Source organism: Pelecanus crispus, chromosome 14, assembly GCF_030463565.1.
Source record: "Pelecanus crispus isolate bPelCri1 chromosome 14, bPelCri1.pri, whole genome shotgun sequence".
NCBI classification, from domain to species: Eukaryota; Metazoa; Chordata; class Aves; order Pelecaniformes; family Pelecanidae; genus Pelecanus; species Pelecanus crispus.
The window spans coordinates 12,881,573-12,894,697 of NC_134656.1; the positions used below are offsets into that span (position 1 = coordinate 12,881,573).

Sequence of the window (13,125 nt, forward strand, 5' to 3'; positions counted from 1 at the left end):
AGTCCATCAACTCGGGAGGGGTGAGGAGAGGGGTTGCCAGTGAAGACTGAGGCAAAAACATTATTGAGTACCTCAGCCTTCTCCTCGTCTGTTGATACTAGGTTGCCATTCTTGTTCATCAGGTGGGTACACTTTCTTTAACCTTCCTTTTCTGGTTGGTATACCTGTAGAAGCCCTTCTTGTTATTCTTTACATCCCTTGCCAGTCTCAAGTACCAAGGAGGGCAGGGGACTGAAATACCTTTCCTAAATAGCCAGAGCACAGCATTAAAGCCAGGATGACAATAGCAACATGCTCTGGGAGAGGCCCAGAGAGCAGAACACCGCAGTAACAGGTCCTATCTACTCCTGGAAGGAGGTAGTATCCCAGTGGACACAATGCAGTTAAGAATGTTTTCAGGCCCATCAGTGACTCCTTGAAACCACTGGTCAGGAGCACACATTGGAGAAGCAGCTTTTGATTTACAGCTACTCCACAATACTTCAAAAGCTGGGTCTTGTGCACCACAGGCACACACACAGTGTGGTGGCCAGAAGATGACACTCGGTACCAGTATTCCTGCAGGCATGCAACGTCCATTACAAAAGGAGAACCACAGGAATATGATGCCTTTTTAAAGACAGTTAAAAATGGCTAGCTAGAAAGGGTAAGATGCAGGTAGATGGTATGAAATTTGCTGAAGGACATCCTCCTAGAGAGTCAGAAAGGATCAGGAGAGCCTGGTGGTTGGTAATTTGTTCATTTAATCCTGTATGTCCCTTCCTGTCAGCTCTCAGGACTGCCGCCCCACCAGCATCACAAGCTTCAAATACTAATTACAGCAGCCTGACCTAAGTCCATCCCTCCACCTGCATGAAACAAAGTATTTGCTGTCTTTCTGCAAAGGGAACTAACCCATGCTTTGTGGGTGGAAGCATCAGTTCTTTATTAGTGTCAGCTACAGGAACAAATAAAACTACAGAACCCAATAAATTCACTAAAAATGATGATTCATCAGCACTTGTCATTTCCTGGGCAACTGAACCAGGCTGGGTTCCACACTACATTTCACAAGATGCTTTCAGTAGCAAGAAGAGAATTAACATGGGGATTTTTTTTTTTTTTTACAGGTGCAGGAGGAAGCTATTCTGCAAGGTTTACAATACACACAAGAAAATAGGATGGGGCATTGAAGACAAGCCAGGGTCACTGTACAGGCATGATTCCAAAACCACGGTGGGGTTGCTGCTGCTGTTCTTCAAAGGCAATGTTCTCAGGGCTCGCTCTCAGTCCTGAAGTCTACAAAAAAAACCCCAAAGAACCCACATATGCAATTTTCAACTGCTAAAGGAACAATTTCATCAAGACAAGAATTCACCTGAACTTGGATTAACACACAGTTTCCTTGCAATCACAAGTCAAGAAAATATTATCTTCAAAGGGGTACGTGAGAGTGTGAATTGCTTGTTAATGGGTCTGTCCCACCCTCAGCAGCTGGGCCAGCTCTCCTCATCAAGCCCACACAGGACCACCAACATTTTATAGGGTATCTACTGACAACGTTCTGCAAAAAACACTGGGAAATCCCAGGAAAGATTGTGCCGGTCCCCACCAGACCTACAGAAAAGCAAGGTCCTTTCCTATCTTCCTTCCTGGTTTCACAGTCATTGTCCTTGTCAAAATAGAAAAAACATACAGAACCATGTCTCTGCAGTACAATTAAGTCTGTAAAATGGAGGACATGATTTAAGAAGTGGAATATTACAGTCAAAGATACTTACATTGCTCATCAAGCCATACTTGCTCTGGACAAGAAACCCAATCCCCAGTTTCAAAGTCAGAAGCCAGAGACCCTGAGCACACCATGCACGCGCTGACACTTGCAACAGCTCCCTGAACCTACCCAGAGTCACTGCAGGAATGCTGTGGCACTGCTCTTATGCGACGTGTCGGTAGCCTGGTGCGCTTGGAGAACAGCAACTGCTTCCTCGATCTTAATGACAGAGAGCACAAGGGGGGAAGAAATTGAGTTGCTCCAACATATAGGCACACTGCACAAGAAATGCAATATTCCAGGTCCTGTCCTCCACACAGACCCACTTCCAATAGGTAAAGGACTTATAATAATAATTATAAAATCCAAATCTGCTGCTTCTGCAGGAGACTGATCAGCTCACGACCCCTTGTGTCTCTTCCCTAGGAAAATGCTGGGGCATCTATCGTTTTGTCCAGAGAGAAATCAAACTTCTCCATAAGTGGACCTGCGTGACACCACCCAGCAGAGCCCACACTCCAAAAAGTATCAGTGAAAGGGTAAAAGTGAATCCTGCCTCCAAGGAGCAACAGGGAGATGCAGTCAATTCACTGTAACTGTTTTGATGGGAACCAAACACTAAATATTCACCAGGATTAAGGAGGAAACTGAAGAAATGCTTCAGAGAGGCAGCATTTACCTGGTTTCTATTCTCAGGAAAGAACATTTCCCCCTCTCCTTCCAGGGAGCAATACCCACCTTGCTTTTCCCTCTCTCACTTCTCAACCACTTCCAAACCACCCTCAACTTGGCCCTTTTGTTGAAGGCAGGCAGGCATTCAGGCACTGGGTGCAGTGCCATCAACCCGGGGTCCTTTCTGCTCATTTTTCACTTAAAAAAAAGCAGCTACTTGCTCTTCCCACAGCTATCAATGTCCTTGGCCCATCTTCTGGGCTTTGATCACCCTCCCTTGCAGCAGCAGGTAGTTAGCCCTTTGGGGTGTGATTTGTTTGAGCACCAAGTGCCTCCTACCTTGGAGCGCAGGGAGTCGGGGGACTCCAGGAGCAGCAGCAGCTCGGAGTTGTCTATCTCCAGCAGCATCCCAGTGATCTTGCCGGCCAGGGAGGGATGCATTGCATGAATCAGAGGGTAGAGGCGTTCCCCTGCTCCAAACACCAGGGAGGACATCAGCACTATGCAAGACCTCCAGCATTTTCAAACCCAGTGCGAGCCCTCCTGCCTCCCAGCTCTGTCCTTTCAACTGAAAAGGGATGCAAGGGTGGTGATGGTGGTAGGGGAAAAAAAAAAAAAAAAAAAAAAAAAAAAAAATCACTGCTCACAAGCAAACCTACTCCAGCGTATCACAGCAGCAGTGTTTGCAGGCAGTGAAGCTGCTGGGTGAAGCCAGAAGCAGCAGGCAGCTGCTGTGGGAGCAGGGTAGTGAAACGGCAAGCACTGTCTGTGCCTGCCCACCAGCGTGCGTGTGAAGAGGCCTGCTTCTGCAAGAGCAGTTTCCTCCTGGAGGAAGAGCTGGTCCGTGACCTGCTGTGCTTTTGCCAGGCTAAGCCCGCGAGGCAGGCAGAGCAGGGCAGCCTCCCAGTAGGAGAGCGAGTGATCTCCCCCCACGCCATGGGCACCGGCCACAGGACGCCAGATGGCTCCCGAAGCCCAAGGGCTGTGCAGCAGAGCCGACCCTAACCCCTACAGCCACCAAGCTGTTCATCAGTGCCTGAGAGCAGCGGTGCAGGGTGGCTTGGAGTTCAGGCAAACTGCAAATGCCGTGGTGCAGCCTGCAACACAGGCAGGACAGAGCTCTGCCTCTCCTGCAGAGCTCCGCCAGACACTCTCACTGCTGGGCAGCTAACACAGACAGGGAGTGGTTTTGCTGCTTCCATACCCTTCCAACACAGCCTGAATTTTTTGTTTTAGTTGTTAAAAGCAGCATAATATCAGAGCAATCCCACAAAGTCTTAGAGCTTCTCCTAGCAGCCAAGTTTTCCCTGGTGCATGCAAGTCCACATGCCCTTGCCTGCATGCACAGCCCCACCAGTGGACCTACTCCAGCAGAGCAGCTGTGACACCCACCTATCATTTGCTTCTGCTCCTGAGGAGGGGCTGCTGCAAGCATGGATGCTGTCAGTGGCTGCTGCCCCTGGACATGCACAGCAGGTTCTCCCAGCTGGAGAAGAAACAGAGGAGAGCAGCAATCAAAGGCTAGAAGCAACATGCGAGTTACCTGGCTTGCAGGAATGGTGCTGGTCCCTGAGCACAGCGGGGCATTTCACCCTTCCGAGATGCTGATGCAGACTCTGGCACTGCCTGCTTGTATCCAAACACCAGCTTTCAGGAAAGCTGGAGCCAGGCCTCACAGCTGTGCGGCTATTGGATCCATGGCCCCAGTTACCCCAGCAGCCCCTGGAAAATGTCCCCATAGCACCAGTCATAAACAGAGCCATGGGGCTGCCTGAGGTCAGCAGTTGTGTTAACCCAGAGCAGGACCAGGACTGATGCACGTTGCAGTGGTGGTGCCAAAGCTGGGAGCCCACATAGCGGTTACCTGTGGGGCCACCACGGGTGGCACATGGCCCATCGGCTGGACGTTCCTGATGGCCGAGGAGTACTTGTACTGCGGGGCGCCCCGCAGCAGGGTGGGCGAGGAGGGCACCCGAGCGCTGACTGTCTGCGTCCCGATGTTGGCTGCAATGGGGATGGGAACATTTCTAAGGAGGAGCCTGTTAAACACACACCTACACTGGGGAGGCTGAAGCCACAAGGGCAGTGTGCTCAGCCAGAGGGCCTGAAAAATCCCCCCATGGGCTCAAAGCAGCCCCCAGGTCAAAGGCAGCTTCCCCAGGACAGGCAGGGCACTGCTATCCTGCCTGCTGGGCTGGGGTGGTCTGATTTTGTGCAGAGGGCAGGAGAGCTGGCAAAGGTACCTACGCCTTGCTGTCTCTCCTCCAGAAACACCTGTCTGCATCAGCAGCCGGAGGACAGGCACAGCACCGAGGAGGGTGGGCTGCAGGAGCAGGTGCCCCCAGCCCCCAGCTCACCCTAGCTGCCCTCCGGCAGGGAGGCAAGGGCAGAGAAATGAGGGGATGAGGGCAAAAGTAGAGGGGACAAACCAAAGACAGGTCTCCTGGTCTCCCTGCTCATTTCAGTGATAAGACACAACACCAAAGACCACATTGGGCTAAATTGCACGAAGCCGTGAGGGTTGTAGGTAGATACTGCCCCACCAGGCAGTCCCACATTTTGGGGGACCCCAGACTTTCACCCGCTCGCCAGGTAGGCAACTTCCACCCTGCGCTACTTCTGCCTCTCCTCAAACCCTGCCCATGGAGGAGCCTCAGAGGGGGCTACGCTGCAAGCCCCAGTGAGCATCCTCTTCCTCCTCACTCACACAAAAGGCAGAGGGGTGACAGGACAGACACTCTTAAAGCACTCTTGGGGTAAGGAGTGCTCTGGGCACCGTGTGCAGGACAGCAGCTCAGTCATCACCCTGCCAGCCCTGCAGGACCACAGACACATCACGCTAGCAAGGCGGAGGGGACACACCGGGACAGCACCAGCACAGCCAGGCACTGTGTGTGCCAGCAAGGTCTGGTTCTTGGGCCATAGCTCCAAACACCTCTAACATGAGCATGTTTTACTGGAGGCTTGGCCTTGGCAGCAGTTCAGCTAAAGCCAGTGAGAACCCCCGCTTCTGCCCAAGGGTCCTTTCCCAATCTCCACCTCAGTCTGAGCGCTAAGCCTAGGGCGTCATGGCTGCATCTTCATCTTTAATGAACGTATTCAAGGAGCAGTGGCCAACAAGACCAATCTGCATATCAGAGACCTCTCACATTACCTGAAAGACCACAACCTTCCCCAAAAGTTACACACTTATTGACTACAGACACTGCTCCAGTCCCATCACATCCGAGGGCACCATCTGGACTCCTCCACGAGCAATCCCACAGACCGATCCATCTTCGGATGCAGACCCAAGCTCACAGCAAGCACCCTCACCCAGCACAGCCACTATGGCAATGTCCGAGGCAGATCCTTCCCCCACTCACCCACTCTCTGGGCCTGGGGGGGTACACGGGGCACCTGGGTGGAGGCCTGTCTCATGGTGCTGATGTTGGACAGCAGGCGCCGGGGCGGTGCAGCAGCTCTCAGGATGGGGGTAGCTGCAGGATATGCTGCTGTAGAGATAGAGCACAATAATAAAGCTTCTTGGTAGCAGAGGCATGGAAGGAGATCGGGGGGGTGGGGGGTGGGGGGGTGGCAGGGTGACCACAGCTAGGAAACCTCAGGAACACCTCACCTCTGGGGTCAACCCTAACATCTCATCCCCTGCTGCCCATCACCATGACCCCTGCACCACACCCTTGTGTGCTTCTCCAGGCAACGGTTCCCTGCGGTTACATGCTTTGTGCTGTTTTTAGAGACCCTCAGTCCCTAACCATGCCCAGCTCGTGCCAAGAGCCCCCGGCGAAGGGCAAGCTGACTCACAGGGAGGCCGGGAGGGCTGCGCACTCCAGCGAGTGGCAGGACGGACTGGGACAACTGGGCTGGGGCTGTAGAAGGTAGCTCTGGTTTGTGGCTAGGAAAGGAAAACACATTATCCAAGGTGACTTGGGAGCTGAGCTGAGCCAGAGCTAATGCAGAGCATCTCAGTAGCCACCATGCACACACAGGTGAGCCAAAACCATGCTCTGCAGCATACTGGAGCGCTTTAAAGATCAACCTCCAGTCCTGCTGCCTGCGTGTTCTCCAGCAGCTCTGCTTATCTTCTCCCCACAAGCTTTTGCGCCTCTCTAATCCTTCTCCCTCCCCTCCTTTTGTCAGGGGACTCTTTCTCTATGCTCACACCCTCCCACCAAACTCCTCCTTGGTGACCTCCTCTGAGGAGCAGTTGGTGGCTACTAAATCCCCAGCCCATTGCTTGGCACCTGCACCCCACCAGCATTTTGGCAAGTCCTGCTGCTTACCAGGAGCCCAGACTGATCTCACTGATCCCATGCCAGCATGTGCTTGGGTCAGCACAAACTGAGATATGCTCCTCAGCCCGACTGCCACCCCACTCCTCCAGCCCAAGGCAAATTCATGTCCCCATGCAAGGCTGCTGAGCAGAGACTCACCTGGGGGATGGGGGGTAGGAAGTACCCCGGAGGGGGCTGGAAGGAGCCCAAGAGAGGGCCAGGCAGAGCCCTCATGGTGGCTAATCTCTGCATGTACTGGTTGGTGAGAATTGCTTTCCGCTCCTCTTTCCTTTGAGCGAGCGCGACGTAGAGAGGTTTGGTGCTGACGATCCGCCCATTCATTTCTGTCACAGCCTTGGTAGCCTCTTCTGGGGAGGAAAAACATACAAACCCAAACCCTTTGCTGTGGCCACCCTCTGTCATCACCTAAAATTGGATTAGAACAAGACAGCTAAGTCCACAGATCACTGTAGCACCCGCGCGAAGCATGGCATGGCAGGGGGCTGCATGGGACCCACAGGCACCCCATTGCAGCCCCCACACCCACGTTGGGACAGATGGGGCTGCACCCATGGGGCTCCATGGAAAGGTTTCTCTGGGGAAGGGGAGGATTTGCTTGGGCAAATGAAGATGGCAGAGTCTGGGCAAGCCCAAGATCTGCAGCCTGTGATCTTCCAGGGGTCTGTGCCCCAACTCTGCAGGACCCACAGGCCAGCAATGCTCCGGTGCTTAATGCCACAGGAGCCAGCAAGGGCTGGGGATCAGTGGGACACCGTGCCCTGCCCAAGGGCCAGGCAGCATCTGTCCCCAGCAGCTGGCAGGTTACAGGTATCTGACCTTAAAGCCAGACCATCCGTCTGCACCCATATGCACAGTCTTCAGGAGAAGCCTGACAGCTGTCTTGGCGGCAAGACTGACACTTCTAATGTTTTTCCAAAAGGCAAAACGCCAGCCTGCCAGCAAGGCAAACCCCGCTCTCCCCAGAGCAAAGTGGCTTTTGGGTCATTTCCATTTGCATTGGTGTCACATTGGTCCCAAACTGCAGAGCAGCTGTGCAATATTCGGAATGGTGTGGCTTTAAGGTCCCATACCCTGCACCTCACTGGGGCATCTCAACAAAGCTACAGATTATTTGCTGAATCAATAAGCTCCTCAGGACAGTGTGGGGTACAACTGGCATGTCCTTCACACTTGGCTTGAGATACAAGCCATATGCAGGAAGCCATAGCTCAAGAGAATGATAATCCCAATCCATTTTCAAGGGCTGAGCACATTGTTCAGCTGACCTCAGGAGCCCTAGTCCCTCACCTTGGCGCTGGTGATGGTGCCGTAGGGTGAGAACTCCTTCCTCAGCCTCTCATCATCTATCCCATCATCCAGGTTCTTCACGTACAGGTTGACCCCCTGCAAACAAAAAGCAGCTTGGCCTCTGGGCTCCCAAAGTTTACAGCAGCTTTTCAAGCTGGATGCGCGTTTCACTCACAGCTCAGCTGGAGGGTGGGACATCCACAAACATGTCCTCTCCACAGCTGCTGTGGAACCAGTGACGTGGAGAGGAACTGGGACCATGCACGTGTTCCACTCATAGGTGAGACCCCTCGAGTGAAGAAGGTGCCCAGACCATCACTATGAAGCTGCTCCAAGACCTCAAGAAGCTGCCTCATTTCCAGACTAATATTTTAATTTCTGGAAGTGAGCAGACCCATTTGTTCACCTGCCATCATCATCATCTCTCTCCTCTTTCCTGATACTGCTTCCCGGGACATTACCAGACAGTGACTAGACCCCTGTGTGGGTCTTTTTTAATTGCAGAAGGGACCCAGCACACTGATCTGCTCTGGAGAGCCCTGCGCTGTCCCCAAGCCAAGGTTGTCCCTGGATGCCCAGGGCACATCCCCAGTGCAGAGCTGCAGGACGGAGCACCCTGCTCTCCTCTTACCTGGTACCTGCTCACTCGCTCCTGCTTGATCTGCTCAAATTTCCGCTTCAGCTCGCTCTGGCGTTCCAGCCGCTTCTGGGCTCGGCCCACGTACACCATCCGCCCATTGATCTCCTTCCCATTCATGTCGGCCACCGCCTGCCACCGGAGGGAAGGGCTCTGAGCACAGTGGGAAGCTGACAGCCACAGCCCTGCTCTTCACCCACCACTCTGGTCCAGCCCCACCAGAGACCCCCCTGGGTGAGGGCAGGGAAGCAGCTCTGCTCCCCTTTGCCAGGTCCTGCCCATCCAGGCAGCCTTGCCAGTGCCAGCACCCAGGCAAGCACAAAGGTTCCACACACACACCCCCCCCCCCCCACCTCGCCTGCTGAGGAGAGGTGGAAGCATCAGCAGGGGACAAGCTCGGTGCCGAAACAGCAGATGGGCAGCAAGGAGCCTCTTGCCTTTTGGGCTTCTTCATGCTTCTCAAAGTTGACAAATCCGAAGCCCTTTGAGCGGCCAGTGTTGTCCATCATGACTTTAACACTTAGCGTCTTTCCTGCAAGAGGAAAGGAAAGCATCTGCCTGAAGAAGGGTGCCGCCAGGATGCAGTACCGTGCTCAGGAGTCACCATGAGATGCCAGTCCAACAAGGAGACCAGACAGCTGTAGCAGCGTGGAAGAGCCAAACAGGAAGACAGACAGCAGATCCCCCCTGCGAGGCAGGAACAGGAGGCTGCGCATGTCAGTGAGGGCAATCCCTCCCACCCTGGATGCTGCTCTCGTCACTGTTGGCTTTTCAGTTTCTCCAGCCAGTGCACTGAGTGTCTTTGGCCGGAAGTTCTCATCTCCTTTATATATGAATGCATGTATTGGGTTCGTATGAAGGGTATTCACAAATTAGCTGAGCTAATACTGGCCAAGCATGGACAGTATGGTCCATGGGTTGGCACAACACTAAACCCTGTCACAAGAGGCATCCTCCAGTAATGGACTAAACTGAAAAGTCTTTTTTTTGCTTTAAATTCAGACTCAGCATCTCTTATTCCCAGGGCTCCTATAACCAGACAGCACGCTGGTTTCAAAAAATAACAAAACAAACCCCACTTTTGTTACCCAAGAAAGTAAAAAACTTCTTTTTTTCAGGAGAGCACCTAATACAAGTTATCCTCCATCACAGCAGGGAAGTGCATATAATGTCCTGATGATTTAAGCCACTGCAGTCCTTTGGTGCTTAACCAAGTCTGATCCCATCAAGAGAAGGGGCTCGATATTTCAGTCGAGCACTCTCCCCAGCTTTCCTTGCAGTTGCCCCAACTCCAGTTTATCAGACATGAGGATACTTTGCTTCAACAAAGCAAACTTCAACTCACCAAACTTGGAGAATATTTCCCGCAGTCTGTCATCATCCATGTCATCCCCAAAGTTTTTGATGTAGACATTGGTGAACTCCATTGCCCTAGCCCCAAACTCTGCCTCACGCTCTTTGCGGGATTTGAAATGGCCAACAAACCTGCAGGAAGCAACGAAAGGAACATGAAACCCTCCATGTCCGCTGCAGAAGGAAGATGGACACAGACACATCTGTCTTGGTACAGGCCAAGAGAGACACTGTCACCTCAATGCTGTGCTTTTCTCACCCATAAACCCACCCTGTGTTTCATATCCAGCAAGTTCAGCATGTCCCATGCCAGCATTCCCCTACCCAGACCCCACTTGGCACTACTGAAACAGGGAGAATGGTAATACAGGGCACAGCCCCATGCTGGGGGTGTCACCCCAGGCAACCCCAAGGATGCCACCAAGTGCCAGCTCTCTTCCTCCAAGGTATCCCCAAGCCCCTTGGGCAGCCGCTTGCCTCTGCAGAGACAGGGATGTAGAGAATAAGGTGATGCAATGCAAGCAGAGAGCTGAAGAACAAAACCTCTTCCTGCCCAGATTATCTGATGCTGACAGCTGAGATTGAGGACCCAGCCCTGCTTTGTGGGCACTCTTTACACCACCTCAGCAATAAAACACAGCCCAGGGTTGGACTCTTTCTCCACCATCAGGAACAGCTCCAAACCACTATCACACTTCTACCAGCATCAACCATGAGTGACTTACTGCCCCGGAGAGCAGCAGAGACGCCATGCCCAGCAGGGACGGATGAGAAGAGAGGAGGAAGAGAGCAGCAGGAAGTGGCAGCCCAACCAGGGCAGGCGTTTGCTCCCAAGCATACATCAAGGCAAGGGAGGACCAAGCACTGAGCCAAGGAGACCCTCTCCTCTCCAGCACTTACACCTTCCGGTCGTTTAGCAACATCCCATTCATGGTCTCGATGGCCCGAGTCGCTGCCTCGTGAGTCTCAAAGTGAACAAAGCCATAGCCACGGGATCCATTCTCATCACAAACCACCTACAAATGCAGGGCAGGGGGGACCAGACAGACAGACACTGGTTTTCTCCACGCTTGCACACGAGTAAGTCTCAGGAAAACCCACCTTCATTTTCCAGGGGCATTTACCCTCCCTGACATCCCACTCCCACAACAGCTGAGCTGCACTGGGGTGCTGGCAGCAGGTCAGGGAGCCAGGCGAGAGCTCTGCCGTGGGGCTGCCCAGGGCCAGATGTCCTGCTGGGGCCAAGGTGGTTGCGCTCCAGCACCCTGTGCTTTATATGATGCCCAAGAGCTTGTGGCTCACCGAGACCCGAGTGCCATTGATGCACTGAGGTCAGACAGGACAGCACACAACATCCTGTGCAGGGACTGGGAAGAAGACGGGAGAGGGGGAAAAGCCCCCACTCCTGAGAGAAACAGAGCAGGGCCTTTTGGCTTCAAAGCAGGTGGAAATTTAGAGGAAACGCTGTAGGAAGCGGAACAAGAAAGTGAATTTCAGTTGGCTGGAGCACGCTGCCGAGAACGCGGGGCAGCTCTGCAGCAAGCCCTTTGCTGCAGGGCCCACAGATGCTTGTACCTTGCACGACAGGATGTTTCCGAAGGCGGAGAACGTGTCGTACAGGGCTTTGTTATCAATGGAGTCATCCAGGTTCTTGATAAAGATGTTTCCAACCCCTGACTTCCGGAGGCCAGGGTCCCGCTGGGACCACATGATGCGGATGGGACGGCCTTTGATTACTTCAAAGTTCATGGTGTCCAGGGCTCGCTCAGCTGGCAAAGAAGCAAAGACAGGGGGAGGGTAACACACAGATCCCCTTCACATCCTATAGCAGCTGAGACAGGCACAGGAATCAGGAATACTGTTGGACAGGGGCTTGTTAACCTAAATGAGTCAGGCAGCGCAAGGCCAGGCAGGGGCTGCTCTCCTCTCCTCTCCTCCCCTCCCCTCCAGCCACACCACTCCTTCCTTTTTAATTTTTTTCTTTTCCTCTCCAAAGCATGTCCAACTCCCACGGGATTATTAATTTCACTGCAAGCTCCAGTTTGGCAGATGCCCAACTCATTTACCCAGTAAGGATTTTGGTCTCCAGGGCAACTAACCCAACACCTTCCCATCACCGGTGCCTTGCTCCAGCATGAAACGCCTCTTGGATACCACACCATGCAGTGCTGTATCACTGCAATGCCTGCCAGGAGAGGGGCCTCACTTCACACCACAAGCCAGCAGGCAGCTGGCTGCCCCGGGGAAGGGCAGAAGGGGATTTGGGTGCCCTTCTCCATCAGCTCATGGAGGGAGGCAACTCTTGCAAGTCACCTTCCTCCCCCCACAAGCCCAAAGCCCAGCTGCCACGTCGTCTCCCAGTCCATAAGAAGGGATGGGAGCAGGATGGGTCACCATCTGAGAGCAGATTGGGATTAGTTACAACCAAAATCCAACAGTAGCAGAATATTGCCAAGCCATCACAGCTGAGGTATCCACTCAAATAACTGCTACCCCCTTTTCCGCCGCCTGCCCTTCCTTCTCTTGCACACCCCAAGCCCTTGTTGCGAGGCAGCTCCTCGGGGCTGCGTTACAGGGAACCTACCATCTGCAGGCTGCTGGAAGTTTATGTAGGCATAGCCCAGCGATAGGCGCGTGGCAACGTCTCGACAGACTCGGATAGACATGATGGGCCCAGCAGGTGAGAACTTCTCATAGAGCATGGCTTCAGTCACGTCTGGGTGGAGGTCTCCCACATAGAGAGAGGCTAATGGATAGCCAGGGCCGCTAGCGTTCATGGTCAACCACAAAGCTCAGCTGCGGAGGAAAACAGACCTGAGGCTGCAGGGCACAAGTTTCAGATCACAGGCAGCAACCACGGACCCACACTGGGGCTGGCCCCACCACAGCAGTGTGAGCTGTGCTGTTCCCACCAGCAGTGGCAGGACCAGGAACGCCCCAAGGATGCTGCAGTTCCCAAATTTTTCAGTGACATTTGAATGTTGGTGCAAAAGCTGAGATGGGGCTACCTGCAAGTCACAGTCCTTGCACACCCAGGGAGTGGCCAGAGGGACACAACACACCACACACACCAATTTGCTCCTTTTGAGACTCAAAACTCAAGAGAAATAAAATGGAGTTTAATTCCT

At 53.3% G+C, this 13,125-nt stretch overlaps 1 protein-coding gene across 3 annotated transcripts; it reads right to left on the reverse strand.

The window, feature by feature from the left end:
• Positions 1-1,888: 1,888 nt before the first annotated feature.
• PABPC1L (poly(A) binding protein cytoplasmic 1 like) lies at positions 1,889-12,774 on the reverse strand. 3 transcript variants are annotated; one of them, XM_075721093.1, is made up of 14 exons: positions 12,582-12,774; positions 11,573-11,766; positions 10,898-11,013; positions 9,990-10,129; positions 9,082-9,176; positions 8,639-8,776; positions 8,008-8,103; positions 6,859-7,125; positions 6,230-6,320; positions 5,791-5,919; positions 4,290-4,429; positions 3,818-3,911; positions 2,765-2,895; positions 1,889-1,972 (listed from the first exon to the last, which is right to left on the reverse strand). In XM_075721093.1, the coding sequence occupies exons 1-14, from the start codon at positions 12,772-12,774 to the stop codon at positions 1,889-1,891; spliced, it is 1,908 nt and encodes a 635-aa protein (XP_075577208.1). The 3 variants fall into 3 exon arrangements, with proteins under 3 accessions (XP_075577208.1, XP_075577209.1, XP_075577211.1); XM_075721094.1 differs by lacking the exon at positions 1,889-1,972 and adding an exon at positions 1,974-2,030 and having other exon boundaries at positions 5,791-5,916; XM_075721096.1 differs by lacking the exons at positions 1,889-1,972; positions 2,765-2,895; positions 3,818-3,911; positions 4,290-4,429; positions 6,230-6,320 and having other exon boundaries at positions 5,890-5,919.
• Positions 12,775-13,125: the final 351 nt, after the last annotated feature.